This window comes from Mustela nivalis (genome assembly GCF_964662115.1).
Source record: "Mustela nivalis genome assembly, chromosome: 9".
NCBI lineage: Eukaryota > Metazoa > Chordata > Mammalia > Carnivora > Mustelidae > Mustela > Mustela nivalis.
In genome coordinates, this window is record NC_139028.1 from 52,224,791 (window position 1) to 52,245,843 (window position 21,053).

The following is a 21,053-nucleotide window of genomic DNA, read 5'->3' on the forward strand; positions in this document are numbered from 1 at the left end:
ATAACAGAACATCAACAAACAGTAAAGTCGTTTGTGTCTCACACCTACTAACAGCCTTCATTTTCCAGACAGCACCGATTGCCCTTGAAGCGGAAAACAGAGGTGAAATGAAGTTAGCTCTCCAGTACGTCCCAGAGCCAATTCCTGGTATGTAATGACTTTCATCCAGGTTTGTGCCCCTTCCTGATTCTTTCCCTCTCCAAGGATTTCTTTGGACTCTGTGATATTTTCAAACCCTAAGCAAATTTGTTAACTTAGTAATACTGTGGACCAAATGAGTTAATTTACAGTAGACAAATTCATATTTTTTTTTATTGTGGCAAAAACAGAAAACATAAAATTTGCCATCTAAGCCATTTTTAAGTGTATCCTTTGTGGTCAACAACAATGTGTTACGTATATTCACATTGCTATGAAGCAAAGCTCTAGAAATTTTTCACCTTGCATCTCTGAAACTCTGTACCCATTAAACTATACCCTCACCTTGTCCTTCTCCCAACCCCCTCCCAACTACTATTCTACCTTCTGTTTCCATGAAAAAAAAATCCTCATCTTACAAAATTCTCTAGTTTACAGATCTTGTTTTAATTTTCACCTCACTCTCCAAAAAGTTGGTATCTGCACAAAGTGAGTGGCCTTTTCCATATTCAGAATTTGGACCTATTGGTAGTGTTAGGGTAAGAATGGACACTGAGTGTTTTTTACAGGTGAGAATTAGAAAGATTCTTACAGAGCCCCTAGGAAATTAGAACTCATTGGTTCTCTGTTCTCAAGGCCTCAGCAGGGCAGAAATCTTTTTCCTCAAGGTTACCAATTGTACCTTAATGTAAGGGCCTTGGGTCTACAGCTCCATTAAAGAGCAAGATACTAGAAAGAAATGCATGCCAGCCCCCTCTCACTTCCTAAGACGTTCTACAAGTTTTTCTCTTTAAGAATCTATATGAATGGGGTACCTGGGTGACTCAGATGGTTACGCATCTCTGCCTTTGGCTCAGGTTGTGATCCCAGGGTCCTGGGATCCCCAGGCTCCTGCTCAGCAGAAAGCCTGGTTTCCCTCTTCCACTCCCCGTGCTTGTGTTCCTGCTCTCACTGTCTCTCTCTCTCTGTCAAATAAATAAATAAAATCTTAAAAAAAAAAAAAAAGAATCTATATGAATGTTATGACTGAAATCAGAGGTTGCAACTCATATGTTTTTAGTAACCAAGCAGTGAAGCTTGTAGGATGAAAAAAATAATGGATGGTAAAGGCAGTGATTGAACTGGAGAAAGGCATTCTAATTCGGTTAAAAAAAAAAAAAAAAAAAGAATTGGCGGGTAAGCAAAACCTATCTTTAGGCCCATATGGCTGCCAAACCACCTTGTTGTTACTTCTGGATCTTCCTAAAAGGCAGATTTCCTTAATATATATAATTTGTATCCTATCATTTATGGTCCACATGCATAGAAATTCTGCCAATATCTTTTCCTCTACTATCATTTCTTGGTTGGGGAGAGGGCAAAGGGGACCATGTGTTGTGATGGGCTCTACCTTGTCTGACCTTTTGCTCATGAAGATTTTCTACCCTAGAATGGCTTCCTTTTCTCCAGATATTTGGAGAGCTTGAGAAGAAGTCCCATCTTTTCCATAAAGCTTTTCCTGGCTATATCCTTTCACCCTCGCTGATTGCATCATTATTTAGAATATTACAGTGAGGGGCGCCTGGGTGGCTCAGTGGGTTAAAGCCTCTGCCTTTGGCTCAGGTCATGATCCCAGGGTTCTGGGATTGAGCCCTGCATCGGGCTCTCTGCTCAGCAGAGAGCCTGCTTCCTCCTCTCTCTCTCTGCCTCCCTCTCTGCCTACTTGTCATCTCTGTCAAATAAATAAAAAAAACTTTAAAAAACAAAAAACATTACAGTGAGAACTTGGAATTTCATTCTGTATTACATTTTTGTAGTTGTTATATGAATTACTGTTTAGTAATTTGATGAGACATAGATTTCTCATATCTCTTGTATATCCAGTGACATTCTTAGCATAGGCCTGAGTACATCAGAGATACTCATTAAATTCTGATTGGTCGACCAGGTTAAACTATTCAGAAAACTATGGCAGTGGCTCTCTGTCCATGTGCACCCATTCTAGTCAACAAGTGAAGAGTAAGCCAACTTCTCAGGAATTCATTATCATTAGTTGCTATTTGTATGTATACAATGTTCCCATAAAGTATGTAACCACATTTAACAAGAGTGGTACCTTAGCTAGTACTTATTTTGATTACTTTATATTCAGTAGGTTTCAAATGCCTCCCATTAACAGCAATTGAAGTTAGTATTAATATTTGAAAGGGAGATGCATTTCATTGAGATGTATTGAATATGACTATAACTGGATGATTTACATACCTGATATCTTTAATTTGTCCTGAAACAAGCCAAACCCAGAAAGAATGATACAGTATTCTGTACTTAGAATCGATATGATTTTTTTTCTTTTTTTTTTTGAATTTTTAAAAGATTTTATTTATTTATTTATTTATTTAGAGAGCAAGCATGAGCCGGGGGAGGGGCAGAGTTAGAGGGAGAGAGAGAATCTCAAGCAGACTCTACACTGAGCAGAGACCCCAGTGCCATGACTCTGAGATCATGACCTAAGCCAAAATCAAGAGTCAGATCCTCGTCCAAGTGAGCCACCCAGGCAACTCTGGGCTGGCTTTAAGTACTGTATGATACAGGAGTTCAAATGATATCCCTTAAACCTTCTTCTTTTCTCTCTCTCTCTCCATTTCTCAATTCACTTCCTTTGGGTTTTTACCATTCTTTTTTTTAAGGGTTTATTTATTTATTTGACAGAGAGCACAAGCAAGGGGAGTGGGAGAAAGAGAAGCAGGCTCCCCACTGAGCAGGGAGCCCAATGTGGACTCGATCCTAAAACCCGAGGATCATGACCTGAGCCAAAAGCAAGTGCTTAACCAACTGAGGCTCCCATCTTCCCCAATGTAAATTATTTTCATAGAACTCTCTGAGCACAATGTAGCCAGACTATGGAGGATTTAGGTAAGAATGTATAGATTTAACCAATTAGGATCATATCCTCAAGCTGTAGCTAGTATCACTGTGCCAGACCATTTTTAGATTGGCATTTTTGGATGTAGTATTGCCAAGAGAAGAATGGCAGTGAAATTTTATTTTCTGTGCTTTTCCCATTACAGGTAAAAAGCTTCCGACAACGGGAGAGGTGCACATCTGGGTGAAGGAATGTCTTGATCTACCACAGCTAAGGGGCAGCCATCTAAATTCTTTTGTTAAATGGTAACACCATCTGTAACTCTGCTTCTCTCAGTTCTACCAGATCCTGGTCTTTGCTCATTGTTTTAGGTCTCAATATCTGTGATGCTGAAACTCATCATTCATCATTCATTATTCATTATGTCATTATGTTTAAATGACATAACTCGAGACAGTAGTGACATGAACTAGAGGAATCTTTGACATGAGCCCCTAAGCATTTGCTTAGTTTTAAAACCATAAAGAGGGCACACATACAAATGAAACTGGGACCATGTACTCAGATATGGAATGTCTTCTAGGAGATATATTTACTGGTGGATAATAGTCAGTATAAAAAAACTCATCAGATTTCTAATGGTGAGATGCCATGCCCCTGACTCCTTTGTGGTGCAGGGTGAATTCTTCCTTCTGTCCCTTGTCCCACCTTTGTGAACTATTTGCAGAAGTTCTTTTGCCTCATCCTGCAAATATGTAGAAAATGACTTGCTAAACAGACCCTTACTAATAGTTTGTCATAGGACCTTAAGACAATTTGAGTTTAAAGTGGCAAACTTTTTTTCTCTGTTCTATATATAAATGCCTGGCATCTGTCAGTTGTAACTCAACAGATATTAGTGCATGTTCTCTTAGCTCCCCCTGACTAATTTCATCTACATAGATTCTCCCAGAAGATCAGTTAGAGCTGTTTAGGTTTTTATGGCAATATTTGTGATTTTCCCTATACGAATTATTCATAGATGTCAACTGGCAAGATTTTTCAGCTCAGGTCAATCTCTCATTCTGAGACTGCTCACAGACCTTCTTGTGTTTATAAGAGATATCATGGGTTAAAAGCAGAAAACAGATAATCAAAAATGTTTCCAAATGCTAAAGGAATCCTCAAGCAATTGCTACCACATTAAGCATTTACTAAATGAAAGCACTAAACTAAGTTGTTTGCTTCATATGTAATTCTAATATTAACCTTATGAAATAGGCATCAGCATTCTCATTTTAAAGATGAAGAAGCAAGAGTCTGAGAAATTATGTGACTTCCCCTGTAATACACAGCCAATGAGTAACAGAGTCAGGATTCAAAGCAAGTCTGGTCCACTGTAATACAGAGTCTCTCCAGCAGGATGCCGCTGTTAATCACCACCGTCACTGCCATTATCACCACCACCAACACATCATCATCATCACAACCGTTACCACCATCATCACTACTGCCACCACCACTGCCATCACCACAACCATCATTACCACCATCGCCGCCATTATCACCAACACCGTCGCCACCACTGCCACCAGCATATTAATATCACTATCACTGCCATCATCACTACCACCACCACCTGTGCCACCATCACCACCATCGCCGCTGCCACCACTATCATGGCTGCCACCCCTGCCACCACCACCACCAGCACCACCACAGAGACCACCACCATCAACATCACCATTACTATTACTGCCATCATCACTACCACCATCACCGCTGCCACCCCCCCCACCATCATCACCACCACCATCACCACCCCACCATCACCACCACCACCACTGCCTCTCTATACTCTACACTTCCATTTCCTTCGGCCAGTCTTCAGTAGTTGTATTGAAATTCAATGAAAGCACAAATGTTCACCATCTTATTAAAATGCTTTCACAATAATGATTCCTTTTATAGTATCATCCTTCCAGATACAAGTAGGAAAAGTCGTCAAAAAACCAGAGCTGTAGGGAAAACCACCAATCCTGTCTTCAACCACACCATGGTGTATGACGGGTTCAGGCCTGAAGATCTGACAGAAGCCTGTGTAGAGCTTACTGTCTGGGACCATTACAAATTAACCAACCAGTTTTTGGGAGGTCTTCGGATTGGCTTTGGAACAGGTAATATTTGTTACACTTTTAATCCTCTACGAGCCAAGTGCTTCTGGGGATGCTTGGAGTTTGTCTGTTTTTTCCTAATGAAAGCAGATACTCTATTTCTATTAAGTATAATGAAATGAATGAGTGAAGGAATGTCAGGCTGTATGCCAAGGGCTCTAGATATGAAGATTAACAGGATGTAGTATCTGTCCACACAGAGCTTAAGTTATTGTGTGTGGGAGGCACAAAAAAGCCTTCTTCACTACTCTTCCCTGAAAAAACATTTATATCTTTTCATGACTAAAAGTGTGCTTTAAATAATCATAGTAAATAGTATTTATGGGGCACTAGTCACTGTACTGAGTGCTTCACTTATATTATTTTGTTGAATCCTCACAGAAATCTTGTGAGTAATTACTGATGTTATCCCCAGAGGAACTGATGTTCCAAGAAATGATGTAACAGACCTCATCAGTATGAGGGCCAAGATTCAAAGTTGAGTCAGTTAGACACTAAACCCCAAACTACACTTTCTTAGAGATCATCTGGTGTTACTTCCCACCCAATGCCAGGCTTTACCCCTACTACCTCACTGTGTCCCTGACAGATTGTCAGCCAGCTTTTCTATGAACACGAAGAGAGATCATTACTCTCTGAGTAGAGGGAATAGTCCCAATTATGGACTCCTTTGTTAACAGACATTTCAGGTGATTAAACAATTCTTTCTTATAATGAGCCCCACATATGCCCTTCTGGTGATATTAAAACTATCCCTTGCTATCTTCCATTGATGATTGTAATTAGGGGATGATCCATTTTTTTTCCCTCCAATGAACTATTCCTTTCTAACTGCAAAGCTTCCTTTTTTTTTTTTTTTTTTTTTTCCCTTTTGCAGGTAAAAGCTATGGTACTGAAGTGGATTGGATGGACTCTACTTCAGAGGAAGTTGCTCTCTGGGAAAAGATGGTAAATTCCCCCAACACTTGGATTGAAGCAACTCTGCCTCTCAGAATGCTGCTGATTGCCAAGATTTCAAAATGAACCCAAAGTCGACTGGCTCCCACTGAAAACTACTAAGCAGGTGGAATCTGATCTTGCAAATCTAACTGTGCAGACAGATTTTCATCTGCTGCCTCTTGCCACTAACGGAGGCTACACAGCATGTTAAAGTCAACCTGCATATGGTTCTTTGGTTTGAAGTCCCAAGAGATTTAAGCAAGAATAACGTGTGTAACTTACTTATGACTTCGGCATGAGAGAAGATATTTGAGAAAGTTAGGAAAATCAAACAGTTGCTGCTGCTTCAGAGAAAAAGCCATCAAAAAATATTAAATGTGGGGTGTTTCTACCCAGCAAAATATTCTAGTTTGCCGTCCCGTGTTTCACACCACATGCCATGCAGTTAGAAGGGCCTGCTTGCTACTCAGTGGTTGAAAACCCTCGCAGGAACTGAAAATATGCAGTTTTTGGAAGAGAGGGACAGGAAAAAAACTCCTAGAAGGGGGCTAAAGGCAGAATATCCGTGATAGTAAAGAACTGACCATAGGAAAACTATTTACTCTGTAATCTCTGTTAAAATACGGAATTCCGGGTTAGGCCCGGAAGACTCAATCTACTGCATGTATTCCTGCCTTTGAAAGTGCTTTCCCCTGTCCCACTGTCAAAGTCTCCTTTGTGCTTTGGTGCCACCCACTGGCTCATCGGTGGAATTCAGCTTTTGGCTTAATTGTCTCCTAAGATCTCAAGCCTGTATTTTGTAATAGACTGTGTAAAACTAAACCAAAAACAAAAACCTTGCATATATAAGATTCTGTCGTTCCTGTAACTCTATGAAATTAGCATGAGAGTGTTCACAGAGAAGCTTTGCAATGAAGTTTTAATTAGAATGTAAACTGTACTTCCTATGTATGTAAAATTTCATAAAGTATTTTGTAAAAACCCTTACAGTAAATTACTATATGATTTAGTTGTGTTGTCCAATTAATCTGACTTCTTATTTTGAATGAAATACTTTATGGTAGGAATCCTCAGATTTAAATTTCCTAGCAAGGCTAAAGAACTGCTTAGCTAATATTTCTCAAGTCTTTACTGGAACTCTGGACATCATTTCCTCTAAGTGGGAAGCTCTGACTATGTTATTGAAACTGGAATTTTTATTTTTAAGAAATAGTTGAAAAGCATTGAAGGGAAGTAAACATTTATTTTTGGAAAGTTTCCCATGGAGGCATTTTTGGGCTTATTTTAATATATAAAGCATTACATCCTCCTTAGGACCCAACTTGCTTGCCTTCCTCAAAACAAGCAGTGATTTTAATGTAGGTTAGGGGGAGCCTGGATGGTCAGGAGTGTGAGACCTTATAATAGGTGTCTATCAAATATCACTGAAAATGACCAGTCTGCTTGCTTCCTCTAAAGATGTTAGAATCTTCTACCCATTTGCCAGTAAGAGTGGCTAACCTAGAACAATGTCCTTCCCATTGTCTCGCAAGGTCTTTTAGGAAGACGTGTAGTCCAGCTCTATGCCCTGATTCTGTTCTGGCCACAGAGAAGGAACAAGATTAGCTGAGTGGAGACACACCTCCTAGGTCGGCCAGGGATAGTAGCCAAAGTCCAAATCTTGTTCCAACTCCTTCACATCAAGGTACAAGCTCCTTTCTCAACCCTTCTTTCAGTTACCTGCTCTGCCACCTTCCAACATCCAGCCAGCTATGAAACAGTGCGATTGGTTCTAGTATCTCCCTCTGGGATTGCCTGCCTCCTCCTGTTCTCAAATCCCTGGCATTTGGAACACCAGAGTGAACAACAGAACCACCTTTGGTATCAAAATGATTTGGGTTTGAGTTCTGGCTCTATCACTTTCTGGGTGACATGGGATAACTTGCTTAACTGCTCTGTGCCTTGGTTTCTTTGTTCCCTATAAAGTATAAAATGTAGATAACAATGCCTACCTTTCAAAACTATTGTTAGAGTTAAATGACAGAAGATGTAGAAATGCCTAGTCCTGCTGTATAGACAAACTCTGTAAGTAGTAGCTTCAAAGAAAGAGACATCAAAAGACTCAACAAAGGCAAGTAGGGGGGACTCTGGTCATCACTAGGGAGAGTATCGGCCCAGTTTTATGCCTCAGACGCCTGGGGAGAAAGTATACTGGATATTTTCAGATTCAATAGTAGGTGGGGGAAAATGATAGAACAAGAAAAACAACCATGCAGGGAGGAGCCCAAAGTCTTTATTACTAAACTGAAAATTCTCTAAGACAGATGTTATCTAATTTATTTGTTAGCATCTTACACCACATTATACATAGTAACTGTTTGTTGAGTAAATCAGTGAATGTATATTGATTAGGGTCTTGGGAGATTAGAGTCGGGAGATTCTTAGATTTGACAAGTAATCTATGGACTTATTTAAAATAATTTTAACATTTAGGGGTGTCTGGGTGGCTCAGTGGGCTAGGCCTCTGCCATCAGCTCAGGTCATGATCTCAGGGTCCTGGGATCAAGCCCTGAATCGGGCTCTCTGCTCAGCAGGGAGCCTGCTTCCTCCTCTTTCTCTGCCTGCCTCTCTGCCTACTTGTGATCTCTCTCTCTCTCTCGCTCTCTCTCTCTGTGTCAAATAAATAAATAAAATATTTAAATAAAATAAAATAATTTTAACATTTAATGTAAAATATTTTTAGTGTGGAAAATCTGTTTAATCAACAAGTATCATCGAGCACCCACCACACGTAAAGGACATAGAAAGGTGGAGAGAGAGGAGAAAAAATCCAGAAGCTCATCCCTCAAGAAACAACCGCTGTTAACACTTTCAGTACTTTTCCTGTTACCTTTTTTTCTTCTTAGGAAATATGCTCTGTGAATTCACTTTAGCACATCAGACAACCGTACGTGGTAATCAGCAAATAATACATTCAATATATGTGAGACCCTTTATGCTTAAATGAAGAGGACTGTTCTAATTTTATAGTCACTTGTCTCTTCTTTACAAGTTTCATTTTAGTATATGAGCTTGAAATTTAAGGAAAAGAGAAATGAGGGGAAAATACAGGTAAGTTTAATCATATTTTTGAAGTCTTTGGAATCCACTTTCATAAAACTTCAATATCCTATAATTTCAGAAGTTATTAAAATTTAAGTTCAAAAAATTTCCCCAGTCTTCCATCACTTTCCTTTTGTAGACATGAGACCCTGATCTTTGAGACCAAAGCGAAAACCTGAAACTTCTTTCTGATCTGTTTTGCTTCCAGTGAAATCTGAGGCATTGAAAATCCACCCAACATCTGTAATGACACCCAGACTTCTTCCTTTTCATCATGACTTGAGAGACTAAGTCTGAACATCAGAAACAGTGCCTGTGGGAACAGTCAACTTTTCATTCTGTGCTTAAGTTTTCCCAGCATTTAAGATCATTCTGAATTTTAAATTTTTTACCTTTTTTCAGTTCTCTTTTCAACATAAAATTACATTCCATTGCCATTAAATTCCTTATAAACATGATAATGTTTAGCGGCTGCATAATATTCTAAGAAAATATAATTTCTTAACATTGTCTCTTTTTTGGACATTTAGGTTTCCAGCTTTTAGTTGTTATAAACCAAAGTGCCATGAAAAGCTTTGAGCAACATTTTTTCTTTTGGATTATTTCCTAAACAAAACTCTTCCCCAGAAGGGCAACCATTAGTTCAAAAGGCATAAACATGTTTCAAGTCCTGAATACCTACTGTCAACTCACTTTCACTAAGTATGAGAGAGCACCTATTTTGCTGTACCGTCGTCAGTCCTGGGTAGTTTTAAAATAGGGGGAAATTTTTGACTGGACTGGTAGATGAAATATCTAATTTTAACTTCTATTTCTCTGATCACTGATAGCACTCAATACTTGGCCATTTCCATCCTCTTACCTGTGAACTTAATTGTTCATTTCTCTTTTACGATGTTAATGCTTTATGGATTTGTTCAGGCTCTCTACAAAAATATAAATCTATTGTCTGTTATCTTTATGGTGGGTATTTTTCCCAGTTTGAAATTCAGCACATGTTTAAAGTGCCAGGCACTGGTCAAGAATCCAGGATGGCCCAGACGCAGCTCCTGCCCTTAATGATCTCAGGGCTTAATAAAGGGAGGCAGGCAGGTGACCACGGAGTACAATAAGGCTTTCCCAGTTTCCATTAAAAATGTGAGCAGTCTACAGCAGATGCACTCAAAGTGAGTGGTCAGTTCTCATGTAAATGCAGGGAAAGGCTTCACAGAGAAGATGATTCTGAGTATTGATGCTAAGTAAATTAGTGCAGCAACAAGGGACAAGGGGGGGAAAGGCATTCCAGGCAGAGAGAATGCCTCGGAGGAGAGCGCGCTGGTCCCTTCGGGGAACTTCAGTAGTTGGGTTGGACTAAGGCGTAAAATGTCAGGTCCTGAGACATAAGAGGCTGGAGAGACGTCAGAGCTCACAATTTCAAAAAGTGAAAATAACTTGAGCTGTTCAGCAAAGTCAAATTAAGCTTTTCCTTACTCATCTTTTACATAATGTTTAAGCTGAGAAAGTCCCTTCTGACCCAGGGTTTTTATGCTTACCTTAATTTTCTTCTAGTTTCCATTTTTTAATACTTTAATTTTATTTTACTCGTGACATGTAACTGTTTAATACCTCCAGAATTGACCTTGGTATATGACCGTAAGCCTCATTTGGATCTTTTTTCAGTTGTAATGTTTATCACATCTTTGCTGTTCGTTAAACTTCTTTCTGTAACCTTATTTGGCTAATGGGTAAAAACAGGGAATGCTACATATCTAATAAGAGGTATTCCAAGCCGAGGACCATGGTAAGGGAAACGAAAGAAATTTCGTTGGGGTTTGCTCTTTTACTGAGCTGTGTTGAACACTGCAGGTACAACTCACAAAGCCCTTAGGATCCTGACTCCCCCGGGTAGAGCTGCTGTTTTGTTTTTATAGATTGCAGATTTTTAAGGAGCAAACGTGTTTCCACACGACAGCTGGAGTGGGGAGAGGGAGAAAAAAATACGTCCCCGCAGCTTAATTTGTTTACTCCTCCCAGAAATTAGGTAGAGTCGGGTTTTCTTCCCCCGAGGCTGTGTGGAAACCCAGTGGGGTTGGCATATCCTCTCTGTCCAGTACAGGCAAGATCCCGGGCTGGAGCTGAGAACTGAGAGCTGTGATTGGTGATTTTTTGAAAAGGCAAGCATAACCCGACTGGATTGGTTCTGGACTCCCCCAGACCCCCCTGTTACTTCACAGCAGTCTGGAGACCTGCCCACCAATCACAGGGCTCCTTACTGGAAAAAAACAACTGCTGGAGCGTGCTGGGAGTCCCTAGCAACACCCTGAGAATTTTGAATCTGACAGGGAAGGAGTGTGCAGTCAGCCGATGGTGGAGGAGAGCAGCGTCTATGCCTCAGGAAGAGGAGCCTCTCAACATGGATCCTCCAGCCCCGGAAGAGCCCTTAGAGGAGCAAACCAAAAAACTAGAAAAGCAGGAAGAGGAGATGGAGTTTAAGGAACTGGATGGTCTCAGGGACGCTTTGGCAAACCTCCGGGGTCTGTCCGAGGAGGAGAAGAGCGAGAAGGCGATGCTTTGCTCCCGCATCCAAGAGCAGTCCCAGCTCATCTGCATCCTGAAGCGGAGGTCAGACGAGGCCCTGGAGCGCTGCCAGATCCTGGAGCTGCTCAACACAGAGCTGGAGGAGAAGATGGTGCTGGAGGCTGAGAAGCTGAAGGCCAAGAGCGCGCACGCCCAGCAGCTGGAGGAACGCTTTATGACCTTGGCAGCCAACCACGAGTTGATGATCCGCTTCAAGGACGAACACAAGAGTCAGAACGTGAAGCTCAGGGAGGAGAATGAGAAGCTGAGGCTGGAGAACAGCAACCTCTTCAGCCAGGCTCTGAAGGACCAGGAGGCCAAAGTGTCGCAGCTCACCGCGCGGAGCGAGGCCCTGTCCAAGGACCTGGAGACGGTGAAACAGAGATGCGCTCAGGAGGCCCACCAGGCGCAAACCAGAGAGAAGGAGCTGCTGGAGCTGCAGAGCCAGCGGGCCGGCGCCCACACCAAGGAGGTGGAGCAGCTGCGCAGCCAGCTGCAGAGCCTCAAGCAGAAGCACCGGCAGGCCGTGGAGCAGCTGGCCAAGGCCGAGCAGGCGCACGGCAGCCTGAACCAGGAGCTGCAGGCCAGGCTGCAGACAGTCACTCGCGAGAAAGATGAGCTGTTGCAGCTGGCCATGGAGAGGGGCCGGGTGCTTCAGAACAAGCAAGCAGAGATCCGGCAGCTCGAGGAGAAGCTGGAGACAGCCGAAGTGGCCCGGAGGCATGCCCTGGAGAGGTTCGAACAGGAGGCAGTGGCCGTGGACAGTAACTTGAGAGTCCGAGAACTTCAGCGCAGGGTCGACGGGATCCAGAAGGCCTATGATGAACTCAGGCTGCAGTCTGAAGCCTTCAAAAAGCACAGCCTGGATCTTTTAAGCAAGGAGAGAGAGCTCAATGCCAAACTCCGCCATCTCTTTCCATAGGAAGCTTCTGTTTCCTATTTCCTCTTATTTAGAATTTAACTTTGTGCCTTAGCATTATGACAAGAGTAAAGTTGGTTTTCCATTTATTATACTTTTAAGCACAAAAGGGAATTCAAAGAAAAGCTATTTTACTGTGGTGATGTGGTTGTTAACTGTTGTAAGGCTAGCACTAACTTTCAGCCCTACCACCTAAAATACACATGGCATACCAGGTGTCTTTCTGTGCCTTGGAATTCCTCCTAAGTTTGCTATCATTAACTCCATCTTCCCCATAATTTATTCATTCTCAATCCCAGATATCTTCAGATAGCCCGAGACTTTAAATTAGCAGCTCCTGTGGACTTAAATCTTAAAAGTGCAAGGAGATGTACTATTGTGAAAACAGTTTTGCATAGTTCCCCCTTGTAGCTAGGCAGGTCTGTAGTCTCCCTTAGTTGAAAATAGAAACTCTAACAGTTTAATAGCATAGAGAGCTTGCAGAAGAAAGTGTCCAATTTTGCAACTGACAAACAATTGCTTGCTTCACCTGCTTTACAGCAGTATCCTTTTGATTTTTATTTTACTTGTACTAGCTTGGAAAAACAAAGATTGAAATCATTAAATTTTTCACCAAAATGGGCAAACTTTATTACAGTCATTCTATATGAGCAGTAAGATTCAAATAAGTGAAATCATCCAGTGTTTATGTTTCCTGCAAGCTTAGATCACATTCCATTTTCTTGCTTTTTTTTTTCCTTAATAAAAACAGGATTTAGTGGTGCAAGTATGCAAGTATCAGTATGCATAATATGCTAATAGGCAAAAGGCCCCAATTTAGGGTAACAAGTCAGAGCAGACCAGCTATGATACATAAAGCAACACATAGTGATTGTTTTGTTTCTATTAGCATTATTTCCTTGCAATTACCTTTTCCTTTTTAATTTTTTAAAACTTTTCCTTATTTAAAAAAACATCTAAATGAAATATATATGTATAATTACAGCATGGTTTGTAGGAATACCTAAATATCTAGCTATTTAAAAACATTATAGTTATTACATCTATTTATAAAAAGTTTTTAAAGAGGCAATTATAAAAAACACTTTATGCTTCCTTATTTCTGTATTTTTAGTCAATACATAAACATTATAAATATCTCTCAAAATAGATTGTAATTCTGTATTTTTCTTACCCATTTGGTGCCAAGGGTCCCAAGAGTTACCTAATAATTTGGATGTATTAACTATACTTGGTATCTTTTTGATAAACAATTTTTGAGGGTTACTCTACCTCGGGCAGTTTTTTAAACCTATTTTCTCACAGTCCTATTAAGATTGTGGTATTAAATACAAATTCCAAGAAACCATGATTTTGGCTCAAAAAGACTATTTACTTCCTCTTACACATTCAAGAATCAGAATATAGGAGCTAATTAAATTAAAGTTATCCTTTATTGGGGTCATACTATTTATCATTGTGCTAAAGCAGTTTGGATGGCTTGTTTACTTATTTAATCTGTAGGGCCATGTGAGAAGGTAATTATGTTTACTTCTGTCGCAAAGAAGAGGAAACTGGGATTCAGTAATTTTTCCAAGGCCATTTGATCCCTGGGGGTGCTGGGATTTTGATGACAACATCCCACTGAGATTCCTTGACTATTTACAGAGTGCCAAGCTCAGGGTTTAGGCACTAAGAAGCAGCATGAAGAAGCACTTTTTCTACCCTGGCAGAGCTCCCACACTAGTCTAGGAGCAAAAAAAACAAGTACATACAATGTGCTATGTCTTACTGAAGGTGTTACCAGATCGCGGTAGGTAACACACACACACACACACACACACACACACACACACAGAGCAGTTAACTCGCCCTGGGGTAAAGATCAGGAAGGTAAAGAGGGTTAATTGGCAGGGATGACTAACACAGGAGTTGATATGTAAGTCGGTTCTTAAATAACTAGAATTTCATCCGTGTAGAAAGGGAAAAAGTCTCATCTACACGATGAGACAGCATCGTGTAGAAAGTCATGGTGTTAATTTTTAAAAATGTACAGGATATTTGTGGACATAATAGGTAGTTGGGAGGAGGTTCGGAGAAACATCATCTACAGATAAGACTAGAAGATTAAGTTGTGGACAGAACACAGGGAGCCTCAAAGGCTACGCGACCCCTTATAGTGGAGGGTGAAAAGGAAGAGAGGGGCAAGCGTACAAACGCAGCCACAGAAGCCCTCCTTTCCCCAGCCGGGTTTGGGCTGCTTCGCCTGTGGTCTGGTGCGCATGCGTGCCTGGTGGGCATGTGTGCATAGAGTATCCTTGCCTTTATCCCATCATTGCCCCCAACCCTTTCTGCCTGTCCAAGCTCCACCCACTGGGCCCAACCCGTGTCTGGAGGTGGGGTAGTTCGCCCAGATTTTACGCCCAACCTCCGTGGAGGAAGCATCTCCTGGGCAGAGACAAGGTGGGTCTTACAAGCGGGCTAAGAGCAGTTTGGGCAACGAATCTTGGCGTCCTCGTACTGAAATGTGGTTTAGTGGAGGATTTAGCCCATGGTACTTTCTTTAGATGGAGAAAGGTGTATCTGGAAGAGTGTGGGGGTAGGTAAGGTAGGGGGACACGGGCATGTGTCCCCTAAAACGTGGGCACAAAGGCATGGTCTCAGGTGCCCGGGTCTGAGGACAGTCCTGTTCAGTCATGCTAAGGCTTTTGTATTAGGTTGTATGACATGAAATTGCCACTCTGGGGGTTATAAATGATTAGATAGTGACTGTTTTGTGATGTTCACTCTAATACCCCTATCCTTTAATATATTAAAAGGATAGGATAGTGGCTAATGAGAAGATGGATGCCTACAGAATTGATGGAGGAGACTGATGTGGAGAACAAAGATAAAAGAAATGTAGGAAAAATTAAATTTCCTTACAACTTAGAACCCATTGACAAGTACTTGGGATAGGCATAATAACTTTCTTCCAGGAATTCAACTGCCTCAAAACTTTGCTGAAGGCAGAAGGTAACCTTAGCTTGACAGTAGTCCGACCTCCAGGATCCTGTAAGTTTTCTTTAACATATAAAAATCCCTTTGGAAACCTCCTTTATATCTACACCGCCCTTTGCCCATGCCAGGATATATGTTAGCAATCATCCTCCAAGCATATGGTCCACTGATAAATATCTGAAGGGTCTCATGATTAAGGTTTTACTAGACAGTAGTGAATGACATTATCCTAGGGGCAGCTAGCTCCTCGGGGTCCTGGAAGCCTTGCTTCCAAATTCCTTGGAGACTTAAGCTATCTCTAACACACTCCAAACTTACAAGTATATAATCAGTCTCTTATCATGATCTCAGTGCAGCTTTTTGCCCATGGTCCTGTCTCATGCTTTAGTAAAACCACATATTTTTGCACCAAAAACATCTCAAGAATCCTTTTTATTTTAAATTTATTTATTTGACAAAGAGAGATCAACAAGTAGACATAGAGGCAGACAGAGAGAGAGAGGGAAGCAGGCTCCCCACTGAGCAGAGAGCCTGATGCGGGACTCGATCCCAGGACCCTGAGATCATGACCTGAGTTGAAGGCAGTGGTTTAACCCACTGAGCCACCCAGGCACCCTCAAGAATCCTTTCTTAACCTTTAGTTTCTGAACCCTAATATTTCACATCAGAGCCCACAATACAGAACAGAAAGTAAGAGGATTGTGAACCTATCATGTGTCAAGTGCTTTTCATTTCAGCCATATTCCAACACCAGAAGGGAGGTTCATTTATCACTGTTTTAGAGATGAGAAAAGTGAGACTCAGGAAAGTGACTTGCTCAAAAACCAGAAGGCTTTGGTGGGGGCAGAGGGGGCAGGGACAGGAGAAAGGTTTGAACCCAAGCTCCTCCGGCAGGCTCAGCTTCATAGGTGTGTCACCTGCATAGAGGCCCCACATTTGGTTAAATGCTCTGCTGTCAGTGTCTTGAGATTGTTTTTGTTGTTGTTGTTGTTTTTAGAGAGAGTGAGCAGGACTAGGGGTAGTTGAGGGGCAGATGGAGGGAGAGAGGCTTCAACTGACTGGACACCCACTGAGAGCCCGACTTGTGGCTCAGTCTCACAACTCTGAGATCATGATCTGAGCCAAATCAAGAGTTGGATGCTTAACCGACTGAGCCATCCAGGTGCCCCAAGATTCCTAATAATTGTGACAAGGAGTTCCACGTTCTTCTTTTGTGCTGGGCACTGCAAATTATGTGGTTGGGCCTGTTTTCTGGCCCAAAAGTCCATGCTTTCTCCCACTATACAGACTACCTTCTAAATGGCCACAAAAAAGCATTATTGTTTTCTCCCTCTGTGCTCCACAGCACTTTGCATTCCACTGTCTCAGTGCTTATCTTGTTTTAATCTGTGACCCACAGTCAGATTTGGGGATGAGTGACAAGTGTAGTTATTGTGGTATGCTGATGTATAAAATGATGCTTATCACTGGAACAAATATAAAAAGTAAAAAGTCGCCACCTCTAGACTACTGCCCTTGAGGGGAAATTTGAAAAACAACAAAACTCTTTTCCAAAGCAGACCTGTAACCCTGGTGAATTTTTTCTGCAATATCCACAACAAGTAACCCTGAAGTGAAAGTCAGCAGGACAGAGACTCTAAAAACAAATAGTGTGTGAATAGTGCTGTGTAGATAGTGTGATCTTTTGTGTTATGTTTTTGTAATCTCAGTGTGCCTCTAAGGAACTTCTTTAGTTAAAAAACAAAACAAAACAAACAAAAAAACCATGGTGAAAAAGGCTAGAAAAGGAAGGAGAGCTAAACGTGAACGGGCTGATGTTTTCATACTCACTCTGCTTCCATTAGGGAATATTCATTCAGGTTAATTTGTTTTTAGTAAGGTATTAATAAAAAATTTATTTCTTCCCAACTCCACTATATAAAACAGCTATTTATTTATTTATTTATTTATAGGCTCCACACCCAGCATGGAGCCCAATGAGGGGCTTGAATTCATGATACTGAGATCAAAAGTTTGATGCTCACCAGACTGAGCCACCCAGGCACCCCAGGTTAAGTAGTTCTTTAAAGAACATTGAAGGCGTTGCCTCTCCATCTACTTGTGATTTCTCTCTGTCAAATAAATAAATAAAAAATCTTTAAAAAAAAAAAAAAAAAAAAAAAAGAACATTGAAGGCGTACCTGCCTGGGCACTTGCTGTTCTATACAGGCCTTGTTGACCCAGATACCTCTGGGTGGAAGGAGATGCCTATTGGGTAAGCCATTGACAGTGCTGTTGCACTACATCTACTGAGATTAACAGAACCTTATCAAGCAGGGAGTCTTTTTTTTTTTTTATCTTGGTCTCCTAAAAAAAGTTGGAATTTTGGGGAGGTGGCCAAGAATTGGCTTTTCTAATCATGTGTCCATCTCCCTAAGTAGAAGCTCAATTTTATTTTCTAAACACTAAAAACATCTGATTAAATTTAAGGGCCTAAGGCTGTACAGATGAGTCTTGCTACCTGATGCAGTTCTCTCTAAGCCTTCTGTTTATTTCACTTCGAAAAAATTAATTCAAGAAAACTTTTCCCTTGGACAGATCTCCCTGGTCGTTCATTACACATTCAACTAACCACAGTGCCGCCTTCCTCAACCACCTCACTCCTCAGTTCTACAAAGGGACTCATCTTAGCTATTTGCCAGATTGTGCCTATTGAATGCTCTAATCCACTCCTATTTGTATTAGTTTAAAATAATCTTCTCTTTCATGTTTGAGATTGTTCATTACAGCATTGTTTGTAATAGCAAAATATTGGAAACAGCTTAAATACCACCAATAAAGCACTGGTTAAATAAACTGTGGGCCCTTTATACTAGAGAATATATTGCAAATGTATTTTTTTAATAAAAGAAAACAGGGGCGCCTGGGTGGCTCAGTGGGTTATAGCCTCTGCCTTTGGCTCAGGTCATGATCCCAGGGTCCCAGAATAGAGCCTCACATTGGGCTCTCTGCTCAGCAGGGAGCCTTCTTTCCCCTCTCTCTCTGCTTGCCTCTCTGCCTACTTGTGATCTCTGTCTGTCAAATAAATAAATAAAATCTTAAAAAAAAAAAAGGGGGCGCCTGGGTGGCTCAGTGGGTTAAGCCTCTGCCTTCAGCTCAGGTCATGATCCCAGTGTTCTGGGATTGAGCCCCACATCAGGCTCTCTGCTCAGCAGGGAGCCTGCTTCCCCCCCCCCCCTTCTGCCTCTCTGCCTACTTGTGATCTTTCTCTCTCTGTCAAATAAATAAATAAAATCTTAAAAAAAAAAAAAGGAAAAGGAAAGCTCTTTGTATATGGATATGAAAATATCTCCAGGATACAAGTAGGGAAAAAAACCAAACAGGGTACAGAATAATACCTGTGGCAACCTGTAGCATACTGTCTTCCACATAAGAGGAAAAGAGGAATAAGAATGCAAACATAGGGGCGCCTGGGTGGCTCAGTGGTTTTAAGTCTCTGCCTTCAGCTCAGGTCGTGATCTCAGGGTCCTGGGATCGAGCCCCACATTGGGCTCTCTACTCAGCAGGGAGCCTGCTTCCTCTTCTCTCTCTGCCTGCCTCTCTGCCTACTTGTGATCTCTCTCTGTCTATCAAATAAATAAATAAATAAAAATCTTAAAAAAAAATGCAAACATATATTTAATTCCTTGTGCTTAAATACATATTGAAAATAATAAATACTAATAAAAGTGGTTATTAGTAGTATGGAGGGGTATGGGGACTGGAATGGTGAGGTATAGGACTGGGAAGGAAACTCAGTATATACCTCAATATATACCGTTTTACGTCATTTGACTTTTTTTTTAAAAACATGTATTATTTGTTTCAGGGTACAGGTCTATGATTCATCAGTCTTACACAATTCACAGTGCTCACCATAGCTCATACCCTCCCCAGTGCCCATCACCAGCAAACTTTAATTTGTTTCCTGAGATTAAGGGTCTCTTATGGGTTTTCTCCCTCTCTGGTTTTGTCTTTTTTTTTTTTTTTTTAAAGATTTTATTTATTTATTTGACAGAGAGAAATCACAAGTAGGCAGAGAGGCAGGCAGAGAGAGAGAGAGGAGGAAGCAGGCTCCCTGCTGAGCAGAGAGCCTGATGCGGGACTCGATCCCAGGACCCTGAGATCATGACCTGAGCCGAAGGCAGCGGCTTAACCACTAAGCCACCCAGGCGCCCCTCTCTGGTTTTGTCTTATTTCATTTTTCTCTCCCCTCCCCTAGGATCCTCTGTCTTGTTATTCAAATTCCTTATATCAGTGATATGATACATGCATCATATGATAATTGTCTCTCTCAGACTTATTTCACTTAGCATAATACCCTCTAGTTCCATCCACATCATTGCAAATGGCAAGATTTCAATTGTTTTGATGGCTGTGTAATATCCCATTGTATATTTATACCACATCTTCTTTATCCATTCATCTGCTAATGGACATCTAGGCTCTTACCACAGGTTAGTTATGTGGACATTGTTGCTATAAACATTCGGGTGCATGTGCCCCTTCGGATCACTACATTTGTATCTTTAGGGTAAATACCCAGTAGTGCGATTGCTGGGTCATAGGGTAGCTCTATTTTCAACTTTCTGAGGAACCTCCATGCTGTTTTCCAGAGTGGCTGCACCAGCTTGCTTCCCACCAACAGTGTAGGAGGGTTCGTTCCCCTTTATCCACATCCTCACCAACATCTGTCGTTTCCTGACTTGTTAATTTTAGCCATTTTGACTGGTATGGGGTGGTATCTCATTGTGGTTTTGATTTGTATTTCCCTGTATATCATTTGACTTTTAAGCCATCTGAATGTATTACCTATTCAAAAAGACAACATAATTAAAAACAAAGAATCTTCCATTTAACTGTTTAACTTCCTAGTAAGCTCTGTTTCTGTGTAGATGACTTAGAAGGCCTGCAGATTTTTCTCTCTCCAAGAGTTAAGTAGACAAAACATATTTTATAGAGAGCCAAATATGGCCTGACAGATTTAGGTCAGGCCATTCAATTGAAAGCTGCTGCACTCACAAATGTTCAACAACATATGGCTAATAACAATTTCTTTCCCCCCCGAATGCCATCTAAAGATAACTATTTCTCTCCCGAATTTAAAGATTTGAATGTATTAACTTTTCTCATGGATTTTCTTATGTCTGTGTGACATGAATTTTAGATCTTAGAGAGAGTATTTTCTCATATATTAAAGCCTTTAGGCTGGTATTGGTTTTGCCCAAACAGACAAACAAGAGATGGTAGAGGGTAGGGCAAGCTAAGCAATTCTGATCTTTCCGTTTTAATAAGTTACTCATCTAATGTACCTCATTATTTATTGAAAGCCGTTAATTGGCCAGGTACTGTACCAGGTTCTGGGACACAATGTGAGCAAGGCAGAGACCTTATCCTCCTGATTTTCCCTCCTGGTGGGTGAAGT

General features: G+C 41.1%; 2 protein-coding genes across 15 annotated transcripts in view; both read left to right on the forward strand.

Annotated features, from left to right (window-relative positions):
• The window catches only part of SYTL2 (synaptotagmin like 2), a 121,266-nt gene extending 114,182 nt beyond the window's left edge, over nucleotides 1-7,084 (forward strand). For all 14 annotated transcript variants that reach the window (XM_082749035.1, XM_082749036.1, XM_082749031.1 and 11 more), the window contains 4 exons: nucleotides 69-147; nucleotides 3,189-3,288; nucleotides 4,934-5,139; nucleotides 6,014-7,084. In XM_082749035.1, coding sequence (XP_082605161.1) covers nucleotides 69-147; nucleotides 3,189-3,288; nucleotides 4,934-5,139; nucleotides 6,014-6,159 — 531 coding nt within the window. In that variant the 3' untranslated portion in view covers nucleotides 6,160-7,084. The remainder of the gene's footprint in view (nucleotides 1-68; nucleotides 148-3,188; nucleotides 3,289-4,933; nucleotides 5,140-6,013) is intronic.
• A 4,294-nt stretch (nucleotides 7,085-11,378) lies between these two features.
• Nucleotides 11,379-13,982, forward strand: CCDC89 (coiled-coil domain containing 89). Its single transcript, XM_082684401.1, has one exon. It carries the CDS (start codon nucleotides 11,522-11,524, stop codon nucleotides 12,632-12,634), a length of 1,113 nt encoding a protein of 370 aa, XP_082540527.1. The 5' UTR covers nucleotides 11,379-11,521; the 3' UTR covers nucleotides 12,635-13,982.
• Nucleotides 13,983-21,053: the final 7,071 nt, after the last annotated feature.